Here is a 17,425-nt window from a genome sequence, read left to right on the forward strand (position 1 = left end):
CTCAGCAGGAATGGAGGGGGGAATAAAGTGGGAAAAACCCCTCATGGGTCAAGACAAATGCAGTTTAATAAGCAAGAACAAAGGCTCAGTGCAAAAGAAAAGGAAAACAAAAGATTTGTTTTCTATGTCCCAGCAGGCAGTACGCAGACACTTCCTGGGAAGGAGGGTTTTAACATGCATAGTGGTTGCTCTGCCTCCAACACAGACAATTCTTGGCACCCCTCTGTCACTGAAGAGATCCAGATGTGTTCTGTGTGCCTGGAGCCTGATGGCACCAGGGTACACTGTACACCAATGCCTACCAAAGCTTTTTACTTCTGTGGGTCTGATGCACCAGGCAATCGAATCCACATGGTCCAGTAAGCCTGGCCATCCCTTTTCTTGTCCTGGACACACAATAAAAAAACAGTGTGCCATGCAGCACATGACTGGGGTTCCCTTTCCCTCCAACCAGGGCAGGAAGAGACTAATTTCTTGGGGCATGTCTAATTGCCAAGGTGATACCCATAAGGTTGAAGATGTACAGAGACAGTCTTCAAAGTTTTTGAGAAGACTTGATTCCAAAAATTGAGGTGTTGATATCTGGGCAATACATTACTGCTAAACTATTAGAATATGAAGCTGGAGCTCTTCCTCCATGTGAAAAACGATGTTCACTGTTCTGGTAAATATTTAAAAGGTTTAATAAAAAAAAGACAATAGGAGACAAAGACAATAAAGCAAAGAGTTAAAATGATCAGATGCTTGTCACTCTGCCAAGAGCATACCTGGTGGTTTGGAAACACCCTTTATATAGCATTTCTATTGCATCAACTTGATGCATATTCATAGACTTTATGCATATCCAAACTTTTCTATTGACTAGTTTACATTTTCCAGGAACTGTTTAGCATTGCAACTCCTTGAGTCCACCTTTTTAGAGCATGCATGTTTCTTGGCATGTGGTTTTAACCCTCATCTTATCACCCTTTAATTTGGGCCTTGGCTCCTTCTTTCCACAGATGGTGAGTGTTGATAATAGCAGGGTTCCCATCATCTGTTCATTGAATGTTGCAGACAGTTCAACATACATATATCGATTATTACAGCAAAGCCATTTTAATATTATACATATAGCATTCATCTTCATATTTGCAAAAAGACAATATTATACCATGTATCTATAACACCCCTCACAGCCTGTGTGCACAGGATAATCTTTGGATGTTTGGAGACTTCATAATAGTTTATATCACTGTAGATGACTTCCATCACCACTAATTCTCTCAGACTGGATGCCTTTGCCTGTGGTAGGAACACATTCCTGGCAAGTTCACAAGATCTTCCTTGAATTGATACATTGCTCTCACTTGAGAGGAACCATCTCCAGAGACTGTAAATTGCTCACTCTATTCCACTCTCTCAACTCTCCAGTTTCTGGTGAAGCATCCCAGCTGTTGGATTTCCTTACTCTCCAGCTGCTGACTCCTACCCTGTTTCCCAGCACTGGAGCAGGCAGAAATCCGCTCATCTGGCGGCTATGATCTTCCCATGTATCTCGAAATTCTGATGAAGTCAGAGACTGGGTAGATTCTGCTTCATGTATGAATTCTCTGGCTCTTTTCTCAAATTTCTGTGCAGAAAAGGCATACTCTGAGAAGCCAGTGTCCACAAAAGAAACAGAGGAGTCCTGCAGCTTTATCTGAATAAAGGGAGAGAGTCCACCATGCCATACTCCCTGGGTTCCCTCTTGAGGTATTGAAGGGTGCAGTGTCCTTTAATCCTAAACTCTGAACCACATGTTGCCCTCTTCTTTTACTCATTGGCTGAAGTACAGCCTTCCTGAAACACCTACAACATATTCCCCCCTTGAACTTGAAATCATCATTTTCCCCTGAAGTTTGGAGGTTCAAGTTGTCTGGGTTCTGTGGACCCATCAGAAGCTCAGACTGTCTGGGATCTGCAATAGACTTGTTGCAGACCCATTTCTCCTATTGCCCTAAAGTTCGAAGTTCAAGCTGGATCAAACTGCCTGGGTTCTGTAATAAACTCTCAGGGCTTGATATTCGTAGAGACATTAGACCCATTTCGAAGTCGTTAACACCCACTTCTCCTAAAGACTCCCACAGCCATTCTTCCAACACCTAATTGGTTCTTTCAGACATAGGCATTAGTGAAGACATTAAGACCCACTTTTACCATTAGTGAAGATCCCAAACCCCATCTTCCAGACTGAGGCATTTGCGAAGACATTAGCACCCATTTTTTTAATCATTTGTCAAAGTACCAGCTTCTTGATCAGACCTTTCCTCTTCCTCCTCCTCCTTTACTAATTGGCAATATGGATCCACTGTTTTCTTCATCCAGTGCTTCTTTCCTAGTAATGAGAGAATTGCTGTAGCTGCTGTTTGGATTCCTGTCTCAAGCACTGAGAGTACAGAACTGTGGCTCCATAGGCACAGGCCAGGGCCCAGGACAGTACTGGAAGCTGCTGGTTTTCACTGGGATAGGCAAGACACCTTTCTATCAGTTTGTGGCATGTCAGTTTTCCAGGGTAACCTGCCTCTTCAGGTGTGAATTTCCAGGATTTGGTAGATGAGAACTGCTGCAGGAACCTGCCCCAATCCTTCCACACACCCTGCTTCCAGGACCAGCTGTCCAAGGGCACATTTCAGTATCACCTCATCCGAAAATTGTCTTCTCCTAGATCAGGATGACACTGGATTCCACAAACCTCATAATATGCTAACAGTGTTAATAAGTAGTTTTAAACAGCTCATGTAAGGATGAACAAGGATCTCTGAGGCCTGCATAAAAAACCATCTGCATTAGTCCCAGATGTGGAGAGGGATATGTATTTCCTCGTGCTCACCACAAGATACTTCCTCCAGAAGAGCAAGGACAGAAATGCCAGGGGAAAGGACAGAGCCGTTTTTATTAACGTGTTCTCAAGCTTAACTAAATAAAGACATAAGCAGTGCAGCCAACAATCTCTGTGACCTGCATTGGAGCCTGATGCTGAATAGCCACTGTAGCTACAGCACACTTCATACAAAACTCTTGTCTCATGCCCCATACTGGGCATCAAAAGGACTGTGATGGGTTCACCTTGTCTGGAAATCAAGAGGCCATCAAGCGGCTCTGTCACTCCCCTCCTCAGCAGGACGAAGCAGGAGGAAGGAACTAAGATGGAAAAAACCCTCACGGATCAACATAAACGCAGTTTAATAAAACAAAAGCTCAAGCAAAGGTAAGAAGCTCCAAAAAATTGTTCTCTACTTCCCATCAGCAGGCAACATCTGGCCATATCCTGGGAAGCAGGGCTTCGGCATGTGTAGTGCTTGCTCTGGAAAATGTAAATAATGAATGCCCCACCTTCCTCCTCCTTTCTATTAGCTTTTATATTTGAATAGGCATCACATGTCCTGGAATTCCCTTTTGGCCAGTTTAGGCCAGCTGTCCTGGCTGTGTCCCTTCCCAAGATGTTGCCCACCCCCAGCCTACTGCTTCGGGAGAAATGTTGGAGAGATGAGCGGCTGAAGCACTGGTGTGCAGTTAACACTTTTTAGCTCCCAAAGCAAAGCACAGCACGGTGGGGGCTGCTAGCAGTGAGATTAACTCTATCCCAGCCAGCCCGGATACAGAGGAAGACATGCAGGTGATAATACCAGAGAAAAACTCGATTAAAAACGTGTTTCACAGAGGGGTGAACTATTGAACCATGTCCTGTGAAGCATCCATCTTTGACTTATCGATCCTCTTTTCACGGGAAACGACAAATTAGCAAACAATTGCATCGCAGGAGGAGAAGCCCGCGTTCCCAAGTGATCCTCGCCAGGAGCCCCAGCTTCCTCTGGGCGGGTGTTGCCGTGAGAGGCCGGAGGGACAGCGCGGCGCCTCAGGACCCGGGGCTGCCCCCGGCCCGGACGAACGCTGCTTTTCCAAGTATCCTGAAGGCACCGCTACGTCATTTTAAAGAATGGCACTCTATACGCTTCCCGCAGCGGAGGGAGAGCCGAGCCATCCCAGAGGCACTTCCCGAACGTTCCAGCCGGGAGACGAGCGCCAGTACCTCCCACCCCCGCCACACTCCCTGCTGCGGGTCGGGACGAGGGGGGGACATCCCTCACGGGCGGGGCGCTCTCGTTTCGATTCCCCCCGCGCTCTGGATTTGTTTCGATTCCCCCATTCCCACTCCCACGGTGACGCGGGCGGCGGGGGCGGGCGGCGGGGCGGAGAGTTTAAGGGCGACAAGCGGAGCGCGCCCCGGCGGGGCACGGACAGGCAGGCAGGTAGGTAGATGCTCTTCCTCGGCCACCCCTTGTCCCCCTCAGAGCCTTGTCCCCGGTACGGGGAGCTCGGCAGTCGGCCGCGGGCCGCTCCGAGCGGGATGCCGGGGTGCGGGAGCTGCCCGCGCCCCCTGCGCCGCTCCATCCGTGCTTGGTGCAAGGCGGGGGCAGCCGCGGCCTCTTGGGGGTGGCTTCCCATCTCGGTGGAGCTGCTGGGAGCTTCCTGCATGTTGGAGCAGTTCCGGAGGGGCGACGTGCTGCCCCGACGAGGAGCCTGGGTGCGGGATTTGGCGTGTGGGCAGCGGGGGTGGCTGTGCTGGTTGGGAAGCCTGCCAGGGAATGTGTGGGGTGGTTGAAGGAAAAGGAGAAGAGTGCATTCTTGCTCTGGCCAGGCATCTGGGAGTGTGTGTTGGCCTGGTATGGTTTGCGCTGTGGAGCTGGGGGAGATGCGATGCCGTGTCCGTGCTTGAAAAGAAGAGGGAGAACTCCTTTAGCATAGCCCGGAGCGAAGCATTGTCTTCAGTGGTTTTGGATGCTTTCCCTGAAAAGCAAAACTCTTGTACGAGGTCGTGGAGTGGTCGCTTAACAAAACAGACTTTTTCAACTGGAAAGGAGTTTGAGCACAGTGTGCACTGCAGAAGAAAAAATGCAGAAGGATCTCTCACCAGCTTTTGTATTTTTTTTAATTTTTTTTTTTTTTGTAAATTTAGATTTACAGAGGATTAACTTTAGATTTATCGCGAATGGGAAGAGGCTTTGCTTTCCCATGAAAACATGCCAGAGGGAGTATTTCCTATCAGTGTTTTTTTACCAACATACAAATAAATTTGTCAAGCATTGGCTGAGAACTGCACAGGCTTGAAAACCTTGATATTAGGGCGATCTTGGTGTTTTGGTCCTGGGGTGTTTTTTCGGTTTGTTTTTTCCTCATTCCAGAGTCAGTACCCTCTGGAATGAGTTTATACTCAAGCTGTTTGTTGCCGTTTTTCTTACTTGGTCGTAGAATCATAGGAAATGCTGAGTTGGAAGAGACTTACCAGGATCATTGAGTCCAAGTCCCGGCCCCGAACAGGACACCCACCCTAATAGTCACACCATGTGCCTGAGAGCGTTCTACAAGTGCTGCTTAACTCAGACAGGCTTGGTGCTTCCCTGGGGAGCCTCTTTCTAATATCCAATCTAAACCTTCCCTGATTCAGCTTCAGTCCATTTCGTCAAGTCCTGTCGCTGGTCACGAGAGTGAAGAGATCAGCGCCTGCCCCTCCTCTTTCCCTCAGGAGGAAGTTGCAGAGTGCAAAGAGATCTCCCCTCAGTCTCCTTCAGGCTGAACAAACCAAGTGACTACTCAGCCGCTTCCCTTACAGGTTCCTGTTCAGACCCTTCACTGTCCTCGTGGTCTCCTTTGGATGCTCTCTAACAGCTTAATGTATTTTTTATTTTGTGGTGCCCAAAACTAGGCAGTAATATTCAAGGTGAGGCCACACTAGTGCAAAGAAGAGCAGGACAATGATAACAGGAACATTGCCAGGCTGAGCAAACAACTGCAGCAGTGTAAACAACTCCCTCTTGGACTGAGTTAGGTCATGTATGGCTGAACTAGACTAGGGATTTCAAGACTGTTGTTATTTCAGACAGAAACAGAAAGATTAACTTTTTCTACTGTTGTGAGGTTTTGGTGGTTTTTGTGTTGACACAGTAATGACACTGTGCGAAAAGAATATTGAACATGCTTTTGCATAATTTTTTTGTATATAAAACGGGAAATGCAAGTATTTTCTTAATTTGCTGGAAATCATAAGTATTTGTATGTGTGAACAGGTGTGTTTCTTGAAAAAGCAATTCCAGACACAGCTCAACTGTACCTTTTTGTTGGGTATGACTTTTTACTGGTAGGTTACAAAGAGAGAAGAATCACTTGAAGCTGAAGGCAAAGAGGCCTGTTTTGTTTCCCTTAACAAAACAGGATGTGCTGGGGAGCAAGGCCAGGCCTGTTGCTGCTGCAAGCTGTGAAGCAGTCTTCAAGGAAGGCTAGTCACATGTGCTTGGCCTGAGTTCAGCTTGCAAGGAAAGGAGGAAGGATGTTCTGAGGTATCATCTGGTTTTGGCTGGGATAGAGTTAATTTTTTTCCTAGTAGCTGGTACAGTGCTGTGCTTTGTATTTAGGATGAGAATAATGTTGATAAAACACTGATGTTTTTGTTGTTGCTAAGCAGTGCTTATCCTTAGTAAAGCATTTTTCAGCTTGTCCCACCAGAGGGGAGGCTGGGTGAGGGCACAGAAAGCTGGGAGGGGACAGAGCTGGGGCAGCTAACCTGGGCTGTCCAAAGGGATATTCCATACGACAGAATGTCACATTGGTCTGTCAGGTTTCTGTTGCCTTGTCCATGAGTGTGAAACTGGTTTCCCAGGGTCTAAAGCAGGTACAGAGCTGGTGTCCTGGCGTGTGTGCACCCATCTCTTTTTGTGAAAGGTGTCTTGTTCCTGGTGATGTGCTTCTGATATCCCTTTCCTTGCTATGTCACTTCCTTGCCTAGTACCTTTTATTTGTGCAAGTGAACTACAAATCCCTGCTCTAAATATTAGTAACATTTCAGTGTCCACTTCTTGAGGTTTTGCATGGATTTCTGCTTGTCAGCAGGGCTGGCTGAACTTCTGTCTGGGTTTGGCTGCGGTTTTTGTAGTCCTGTTTGGTGGTGTTGCATCTGAAAAAGAACTGAGCTGCGTCAGCTGTGAGTTTAGTTGGAGACATCAGGTGTCTGAGCTTTGTTATTAATAACAATTCCTTTCTGAGAGTTTGCACAAACAGAAAGCAACATACACTGGTAATATAAAAAAGGAGGACCCTGGGAGGTCGTTCAGGCCAGCTCTGCCCAGAACAGGGCCCTAGCCCAGAGTCTTGTGTGTATTCTGCTTATACCCCTTGTTTCATTCAGACATTGCACATATCTTCCCTACCTGGTTTGAATGTGGTATTTGAGGTATTAACAAGCCTTTGAGACATCTGCAGTTGCATCCTGGGCTGCATTTGCCAAATGTTGATAAGGATGTTTGTCTTGTAATGTCTGTGCCCTGCAATCATCAGTTTATTACAGAGCACATTTTGAAGGAAAAGCTTGGTATAAAATGAAGAGCAGCCTGGGATGTTCTGTCTCACTCTGCTCTCTCACCCCAGCCATTTAGCATCTTTTGAAAGCACAGCCAGAACTTAGAAGTCACACTGATGACTTCCAAAATACGGAAATAGTGCTTGCCTGCTTGGCTTAGCTCAGGTGAGAATTCCTTCTCCAATAGTGAGAGATGTTTCGTGCTGTCTGGGTGTGCTGATTCAGTGTGGTACTGCATTGGTGAAACTACAGAACAGTAGCCTGAATTCCCTAGTACTGCTTCTACCTGTTTTCTATACACTTTATAACTTTATAACTGTTCTACTGCTTTCTATACACTTAGGAAGGAAGTGTATCTAGAGAAGCAAAATTCTGTGAGTGGTGTTGAGGATTGCTTGTGTCCAGTGATGGAGGTTGTGTGCAGGTCTCCAGTTCAGACTGAAACAACCCAATAAAATGTTCTCTCTATTCACCTACCTGGGAAATGGTTTTCTTTTGTCTTTTTAGAGGCAAACAGCTCCAGAGATGCACGCTGTCTTTATCTGTGGAGTACTGTGATGTATAGGATGTGGACTGGCCATAGAGCCCAGAAACTGTAAAAAAACTTCCTTTGGTCCAATTTGTGCTGAGTTCAGGACAACATTCTGATGAGAAATGATCACTGTGCTGCTCTGTTTGCCCTAATCTAATCCAAATCTGCTCTAGAATTTAATTCAGTATTTTCCAAGTGGTGCTGGCTTTTACTGGGAGCAAAGGGTCTTTGGCACTTCCAAGGTCTAGTACAAATCTGGCAAAGTGACTTCTAACAGATTTTTTTTGTTCTTGTTTTGTACAACTGAGTGAGAATCTTCTCTCTAGATAAGGCTGTTTCTATCCATCTATCTGAATATATCTCTAATGATAGGGATGTCTGATGACAAGCTGTCCATATTAGAGGCTCTTCATTTGAGTTGACCAGTTTCTCCAACATGAGCTGACATTTTACAAGGGCCAAATATGAGATTTTCATGTTCATCATCATCTTCAATATCTCTCTTCATGAGATACTGGCTGAATGTTCAATTAAAGTATTGTTCAGATAGTCACAAATGCTACTATGACCTTTTTCAGACTAAACAGATCCATGAGGATGTCCATGTCTAAATCTCAGCTTCTTTCCTCTCTTCTACATGAGATTTACAAATGTGTCTGCTTGTAGCCTGGTCAGTTATGAGCTGTTCATTTTTGTCTCTGCTGTTTCTTCAGGGCCTCCTCTAAAAAGTACAGATGATTTCCAGATTTTTCATTTGACTTTTCAGCATTCAGTGGAAAACTGAGAGAAGTAAATTTTTCCCTGCTGTCACTGTCAAAATTGGGCTTATACACATTGAAAGGAGACCGTGTTCTCTGAATATGTCTTTGGTTGTTGTCAGGAAAACAGGTAAAACTGGCTAGCAGGCAGAGCACTGCCATACTTAATGGCCACTTACAGCCTTCTTGGCCTGTGTTTGTCCTTCTTTTACTGGGTAAAAGAAGCTGAATGTCTGCCCTGACATTCACATCTGTCTGTATCATGAGGAAGATGTCATTTGGAAGACCTGAATTCAGTGTCCTTTTGCTGGGTGACTGCAGGGCTGCCTGCAGGGGTTGTGCCAGTGGTGGGCATGCATCTGCAGGGGTCCCTCTGGTGTAGCAGAAGGGGTGACCTGACAGTTCTTTCTTGGTGGCATTGTGCTCTTGGAGCCAGCATGCTTTTGTTGAAGGAGAGCTAATGGAGCCCTGAGGTTTCCTGTTGAGAAAACATGAATTATTCGAATGCTGATGAAGTGCATTTAGTTGTAACCCAGTCACAGTGTAGATGCATTGTTGGGCTTTTTCTCTCCCTACCTATTGCCAGTTTGGAATGTCTGCCTTTTGGGTTAATGAGGAACAAGGGATGGTTTGTCTGCTTAATAGGACTGAGGAAAGCACTGTCTTTAGAAGTCAGATTTCCTGAAAATAGGAGGATTCTTATTTGTCACCATTCTTTTAATTCAGATGCAGGGCTCCTAAGGTTGCTATACTTCATTTGTTCCTTGAATTATGGAAATCTATTGTGTCTGGAGAATAAAAATATTATTCTACCAGTAAGTAATGCCATAGGGATGGATCCTTAAAGCTTAACTTTCAGGATCAAAAATAATTAAAAACTTGTCTGTGAAGACCTTTTATTTTATTTTTTTTTCTGTGAATTAAACAGAGTCTTGCAGTTTCTCTTTTTAAAATGTGTAAAGCAGATGCAGACAGAAAAACTGATGGCTTGGGTTCGCTCTCAGATTTCTAAATTTTTTAGCACTGCCAGCTTCAGATGTTCAGAAAGCACAAGCTGGCCTCTTGAGAACCATAGCTGGCGTAAGGAACACAACATTTTTCAATAGTGACAAATAGCTTTTCTGGGCAGCCTCCATTTGTGTTTTCAAAATTATCTTCTGAAGCGAGAGGAATCAAAACTTAGCATTGTAACCAGTCCAAAGCTGCCCTGCTTTTAACAGCAGTCTGACTGAAGCAGTTCAGTGGGACACTGACCAGCCCAGTAACATAAGAGTTGATGGCACGTAAAGTAAATGGGAATTTTGACCACTGGCAGCAGTTGGGCTTGGAGTAGATTGTTTCTGACTTAACTGTATAATCTTTTTGTTTTAATTCTATGAGTAAAAACCAGCATGCTTCATTTTGCTGTCTCGTTTTTGCTGGTGGTCTCAGGAGTCATTAAAAAAGTAAACACAGTAGACCATGTTATCCGTTTGATTTTTTGTTTGTTTTGTTTCTGTTTCATTTCTGTGAATGATAAGGTCTCAACAATGCACTGGGAGGGGTCTCCCAGACCTTAGGGTGTTCTCACACCTTTATGTGTTTCATAGACTCCATAATTTAGGAGTAATCCCTCCTTCATGAGGGGAACATGTGTCTGGCTGGGATGGAGTTAATTTTCTTCACAGTAGCTGGTATGGTGCTTTAAATTTGTGAATAAAACAGTGCTGATAGCACAGTAATGGTTTAGGTGTTGCTGAGCAGTTTACACAGCTTTCTCTGTTCTTCCCTCAGCATCCCAGTGGATAGGCTTGGGATGCACAAGAGGTTGGGAGGGGGCACAACTGGGCAGGTGACCCAAACTGACTGAAGGAATAGTCCGTGACATGTGGCATCATGCTCAGCAGTGACAATGGAGAGGAGACTTGGGGGATCATCCTTCCCTGTCTTGGGAACTGGATGGGCATTATTAATCCATGTCAGGGAGGTGGTTAATGATTGCCCTTGCATCACTTTTGTTATCTTTCTCTCTTCTTCCAGGCCCCTTTTGGTTACTGAGCAATTTTTATCTTGACCCACAAATGTTTTTGGTTTTACTTCTTGCTTTTCTCTTTCCCCACCCCACTGAGGGTGGGAGAATGCCAACAGTTAGCTTCCCACTGGGGTTAACCCACAGCACTCACCCCCAGAAATCTTCCTATAGTTCTATCCAGATACAGCTGTGGCTTTTACCTGTGCCAGTTAAGGCAGAGGAATAGACAAGAGTTTTGTTTAATGCTCCTCACGCTTGGTAGACTTTACATAATAGGCCCTCTATTAGTCCATTGGTTTTGAGTTAAAATTGTTTATGCTGCAGGAATATGTTGGGCAATAGCAAGACATGCTGTGCTAGTCGGCACAGCAATTCTTTTGGATCATTAGCTTAGATGTCAGACCAGCCTGCCCAGTGTATCTCTCGGGTCTACAAACTTGAGTATAGCTGCTAAAGCCCACAGCAGACATCCCAGTTATTTATACAATCTACAGTTTGAAGTTTTGGCTGGGAAACTCCAGTTCTGGAAAAGGATGAAAACTTGTGTTCTGGTAAAAATTCCTGCTGCCTGGACAGGGGAGGGCATGCTGTCTTCTGATCTAAAACGGGGAGTTCAGTTCCAAAATTTCTCAGCACGGCACTCGTAAAGTCCTTTTAAAAATGCTCATTGCTGCTTCCACTGTACTGTGGAAAAAACAATCTTTTAAATATCTTGTAATATCTTTTATTTGTACTTGTACTTTTAGCATATTACAAAGAAAAGAAAAGATAAAAATATAATTCTGGGGAAAAATATGCTGACTAGAAGCATAAATTTCTTTAAAAAAAGAAAAAAACTGAAATTAAGCTACTATTTGGAAAACCACCAGTTCATGTGTATTCCTACTTGAAAAAACTTCTGTGTAGCTGACCTATTTTGGCAGTATTCTTGAGAAAATAATTTGCCAAACTTTTTGATGATAAAGACTTGAAATCTGAAACACAAAAGATTAGGTAGAACCATCTTTTGGCACTTGTTTTTTATCTTTGTTCTGTTGTTCTATTTTTTTCTTTTTTTCACCTTAATAATGCTCATACCATGCAGTGTAAAAGGATTTCTGAATATGCTATGAGTACTTTTGATTGGCTGTTTGGAGAAGTAGTATTTTAAAAGTATATACTCTATGCACATTGCTCGGTAAAGCGATGATTTAATTTGCCTGGGATAATGTAAAAATTACCCCTCTAGAATGACTGGTTGTCGTACCTTCCCCAAGCAAATGGGACTTCCTTTTCTTGAGTTTACTTTTTATCCAGAATTTAATCTGTTCTTGGTGCTTCCCTGGAATTAGCCAGCTGATGGTTCGATTACAGACATCATCATGGAGTTTTTATTTAATTAGGACATAACTTCTGACAGGTCATTTCCCACTCTGTCTGAGGCAGTGCAGATCAGAGCATTATGGTTTCATCTGATTTTTCTGCTGTTTCCTCCTCAGAGTTGTGGGCTGATGCTCTCCCATCTGTTTAGTGCACTCATGAGCCTGACTAGTGCTTTTTGTGCTTGGATAAATGCAAAGGCACAGTGCCATCCGTAGCATGCCTCATCATACCTCTGTGCACACAGGACAGCACTGGTTCATGAGGAGCTCTACAGAGAAAATACATCAGTAATGTTTCATATACTTAAAAATATCTAGTTTGCTTTGTTGTCAAGAGATCTTGCAGGTATTTTAGTGCTGCTTTCAGCTGGGATAATTTTCTACTCAGTAGCTGGTACAGTGCTGTGTGTTGGATTTAGTATGAAGATAATGTTGATAACACACTGATGCTTTAGTAGTTGCTGAGCCATGTTTGCCCTAAGTCAAGGACTTTTCAGCTTCTGATGCTGCCCTGTCAGCTGCAGGGGTGCACAGGAAGCTGAGAGGGGACACAGCCAGGACAGCTGACCTGAGCTGGCCAAATTGATATTCTGTACCATACAATGTCATGTATATAAATCAGGAGGGAAAAATGGCCAGGGGCCACTCCTCAGGAACTGGTTGGACATTGGTGAGTGGGTGGTGAGCAATTTCATTGTGCATTAATTGTTCTGTATATTCTAAGCTTATTATTAGTAGTATCAGCTTTCTTTTTCTGTCCTGTTAAACTGTCTTTATGTCAACACACAAATTTTACTTTTTTTCCCCTAATTCTCTCCCCCATCCATTCAAGGGAGTGGGGGAGTGAGCTGAGGTCTGTGTGGTGTTCAGCTGCCTGCTAGACTAAACCTCGCTAGACTAAACCTTGACATTGTTAGCAGGTTGTGAAGGTTGCAGATTTTATGGGTTTTGCTACAGGCTTGTTAATACCTGGATAATAAGTAAATGTGTGCATTCCTATTTGGTGAATTAATCTTACTTAATTGCACTGAGATTTGTGAGATTCATACAGGTTTTTACAAGTAATGGAAACAGCTTTTAATCATAAACTCAGTCTGTGAAGAATGATTCTGCAGAGCACTGTAGCAGTGGATATTTCTCTTGTCTGCTTCTTATGTGCTGATTCTCATACATGTAACTGGTATTTTTCTCTTGCCTTTGTTTTTTCCATCTAGCTGCTTGACCATGTGATTAATTTTGTTTAATGACCCTTGATTTTAAAATTCTAATGATGAAATAGTTTTTTGGTAAGTTGCAGTTGATGCTAGTTTCAACCTTTGGTTTCTTTGGCTACTTCCTGTATTTATTTTAATAACTGTCAGAAGTCTGATTCAAGGTCCTCAAGCATTATTACCATACTATGTTACAATATTTTCTTGCAGTAATTAAGTTTCTGAGCAGGTCTGTATACACTGGATTGTTGAGTATCTAGACAGAGGACCTGGACAAAAAAACTCATAAATAAAAAGCAAGTAAATGGGTTTTGTGTTTAATTAATTGAAATGTATAGCTTCATATATTTCTGAAGCATGTAAATGCTGTTTGTTTTCTCAGGTATTTCCTCCTGCATTGTGTATGTACTTTACACATTGAAATAATTTGGAATCTTAATTTAAAAGATACACTTTCAGACCTGAGGATAAAAACTGAAAAAAAAATTAATGCCAGTGGTAGATCTGGTTAGCTGAAGTTTAATGAAAAGTAGATGAAAAGTTGAGGAGGCATCAACAACAAAGATGAGGCTGTCACCAGATCTCTGTTTAGTCCAACTAAACTATCTAGCCCAACTGCAGGGAACAAAGAGGATGTGCTCTTTTGTTCTTCTTTCCAAATATGCAAAAACTAAGATGAACATTTAAGTCAAATTTAGGGAAAGAAATGTCTCATAAGTCAGTGCTTTTGTTTGATTGTTTTTTTCTTTTTTCTTTGTTTTTTCTTTTCCTTAGCATGGATCCCATGTCATATGCACAGTTGAAGAGGCAAGCTGGGAACCAGGATTTTAAAAATGGAAATTACTCTATGGCCATCAAAAACTATGATGAAGCTCTACAAACGCTTGGTTATTTAATGCAATGGATCCCGTAAGTATTCTTGAATTATGAGATGTAAACCATAAGATGTAAACCATAAGCCTGAAATATGGAAATATGTACAGTTGCACAGTTAATTCAAAACTCTGTTTTTTGACCTAACACTTGATTTTCTTGTATCTTTTTTTCAAACTTTATAGTGTACTAGTTTTATAGTTATTCTGTTCCTTACATATACGTGAGATTAATTAGTGACTTAAATATTAATATTTTTGCATAAATATCAATTATAAATTGGTGCAATTAATGCTCAAATTAATTTTTCATAAACTGCCCTGGTTTCTGTTAAATTTTACTTCTGTTTCTAAGCTGACATGTTGTGGATTAATCCTGTTGTGATTTTGCCATGTCCTGGCCTGTTGTTGCATGAATCATCTGGTTATCTTTAAAATTATTCATGCAGGTTACTTTGTTCTTGTTATTGGTCATTCTCAGTATTCTGAGACTTGTTAAAAATAAATTTTCAGCCAAAGATTCCTTTGGGTATTTCTTTCCAGATGTTAAGTGCTTTTTATCAGTTAATGTAAGCTGGTAATGTTATCAATGATTAAATAGTTGAGTATTATGTTAAGTATTAAATATTCATTACTGCTGTATATTAACACTGCTGTTGACCTAATTTAACACTGGCCACTTACTTATTTTAAATGTGGATTTTTCTGTTGACTTCCCCAAGTGGTGATACACTAAAATGCATTTTTTGGTGACCAGAATGTGTTTAGTACTCTTTCCATCACACAGCTTCCATTCCTGGCTGCTGGCTTTCACTGAGCCATATGCAGGTGTATCCGGGTGGTCTGAACTCTTGCTAAATCCTCATACTTCATTATTCCAGTGGCTTGGCTTTCTGCTTCAGAAGAGACCAGGTCATCACTATGGGTATCGCTAAGCTATCATTAGGATGTCTCTAAGACATTTTACAGCCGATATTCAAATGATATTTATTATCCACAACTACATTTTTTACCTCTGATTTTGTCAGGTGGGTGGGTGATATGTGTATTTTTTTTCATTTATTCATATTGCTAAATGTAAAGTGTGATCCTTTTTCAAGTGAAAAAACAGTAATGCTAAAACCATATCTTTAGGTGTTCCCGGGACATAGCTGTGGTGCTGTGCAACAAATCAACAGCCTTGTTCTGCCTGGGCAAATGGAAGGATTCAGTGGTTTTAGCCCACCAAAGCTTACAGTGGGATCCAGAGTATGTTAAGGTATTCAGATGCCTAAGCTGGCAGTTTTAGCATGTCTTCCTGCTTATTTTTCTTTTTTTTTTTTTTTTTTTTTTTTTTTTTTTTTTTTTTTAAATAATGGTGTCATTTTTTTTTTTTTTTTTTTTTGTTTTTGCTTTGGGGCATGATGAGTAAATGTAGCATAAAATCCCAGAATTAGTGTTTGATTCTACACATAAGCATCAGATTCATGGCTGTAATAGTATTTTTAATGATGTGAAGCAACTCCCTTTTTCACCAGGAGATGCTGGTTCTCTCTGGGTCCCAATGAGAGAGGTACCAATGCTTTCAAGAAATGTAACTATCAATATCCCAAATAAGGGTTACATGTTAATAAGCCTTCTGTTCCTGGGAGTGATATTTGGTGATCGAGGTCATGCTGTATTTCCAGTGGACAGAACAATGCACTACACTTGGCTTGTGATTAAATACACATTGATTAAGCACACCTTGGCTCAAATAGCCATCTGTTAAGAATCAGCAGGAGTTGTACAGTATTTATGATATGGAGTCATACTTTTAGATTGGCTTTTATGTGCAATAAATAGTCTTCTGTTCTAACCACTAAAGACTCCCAGACCCTGTAGTAGTTTTTTTTATTTAGATATGGTAAAATTGCATCCAAATGCCCATTTAACTTGTGCTGTGTTGCAACATGCCAGTTATCTGATTTGAACAAATTAACTCCACTGTGACTCTGAGCTGGTACAATCTAATTCAGGGTGAATATAAATATGTTCACGTGCTGTTGGCTGAAGAATACATGTATTGTGGGAAATGCTACAAAATGCAGTGATGTGGAAACATAAATACATATTCTGGACAGCCCACTCTTGTCCAGGGGAGGTTAACATACAGTTGCTGAAAGTATGTTTTTCATCCTGTAGTTGTTTTCCAAGCTTTGAATTTCAGGATTTCACTTTTAGTATCTGTGATAATATCAGTAACATGCTGTGAATTTCAAGGTATTAGAATAGAATAGTTCATTTCACTTTTTTTTTTGATCTGTATTTAAGAAGCTGTAGAAATAGTACTACATGTCATAACATAATGAGAAAATTTAAAAAAATACTTTTTTTTTTTTTGACAGTAAATATCTCTGAATATTTTTCCAATATCTTTTCTCCTCCTTTTTTTTCCAGGCTTACTATAGAGCTGGCCATGCATTCATCATGTTATCAAAGTCTCGTGAGGCAGTTTCTATGTTCCACAAAGGTCTCGTTCTCCTGAATTCTTCTGCAGATCAAACTCAAATTGCTGAGTTCATAGCAGGAATCTTCATAAGTGTAAATGGTAAACTCAAATTAAGACCTTAATTTTTCTATCAGGCTTTCAATAGTGATGATGAGACTTAGTAGCACGAACTACTAGTGAACTTGGTCCAGTTTATATACAGCAGACACCAACAATCTCAAAACAATTATGGACTAGTTAGAAAAGGTAAAAATTTAGAGTCAGGAAGGCAAGATTGCAGATTTGGAGCTCTAGATCCCAGAGGCTTTAAGTGGATTTTGTCCAGGCCACCCTCCTTTTCTTTAAGCCAGGTAGATTGAAAATAATTAGAAGATGGGCTGTTTAAATGTTTTTACAGTGCAGTGTATTTCAGTGTGGAGGACTTTCCCTCAGCTAGTAGTGGACAGCAATGAGAAGAGGAAATGTGGCCTTCCTGTGGCATTGTCTGGGTTTTTCCCGGCAATGTCCATCGCCTGTCTCCCTGCCCTCTCCTCAGTCTCTCCCCCTCTACTTGCTTTTTAGTCTGTTTAACATGCTTTGTATGATGGACCTCCAGGCATGCCAGGAGATTTCAAGTTGTGCCCCTGCTGCCTTTTCTTGATCCTGTAGCCCCATGTTAAGGTCTTTGATGAGTTGTTGCAGAGTCAGTACCTGGTTGACCTGTAAGTGGAAGAATTGCCATGAGGTTCGCAATGCCTTGGGGCTTTGAGGTGTTTCTTGAGGGCAGGGGTTAATTTTTTCCTGCTTGTTTAATGAAGTCTGTCCACTGATGAACTGGGTGCTGAATCAGTTGGGTGAC

General features: G+C 42.1%; 1 protein-coding gene across 2 annotated transcripts in view; it reads left to right on the forward strand.

The window, feature by feature from the left end:
* The first annotated feature begins 4,202 nt into the window (after positions 1 to 4,202).
* Positions 4,203 to 17,425, forward strand: part of TRANK1 (tetratricopeptide repeat and ankyrin repeat containing 1) — a 49,518-nt gene continuing 36,295 nt past the window's right edge. Inside the window, exons 1-4 of one of the 2 annotated variants that reach the window (XM_015618833.2) lie at positions 4,203 to 4,271; positions 14,020 to 14,154; positions 15,252 to 15,375; positions 16,536 to 16,686. In XM_015618833.2, the coding sequence (XP_015474319.1) occupies positions 14,021 to 14,154; positions 15,252 to 15,375; positions 16,536 to 16,686 (409 nt within the window). In that variant the 5' untranslated portion in view covers positions 4,203 to 4,271; position 14,020. Of the gene's footprint in view, positions 4,272 to 13,160; positions 13,321 to 14,019; positions 14,155 to 15,251; positions 15,376 to 16,535; positions 16,687 to 17,425 lie in introns of those variants that run through there. The other variant, XM_015618835.3, reaches the window with a different exon arrangement.

This window comes from Parus major, chromosome 2 (assembly GCF_001522545.3).
Source record: "Parus major isolate Abel chromosome 2, Parus_major1.1, whole genome shotgun sequence".
In the NCBI taxonomy this organism is placed as follows: Eukaryota; Metazoa; Chordata; class Aves; order Passeriformes; family Paridae; genus Parus; species Parus major.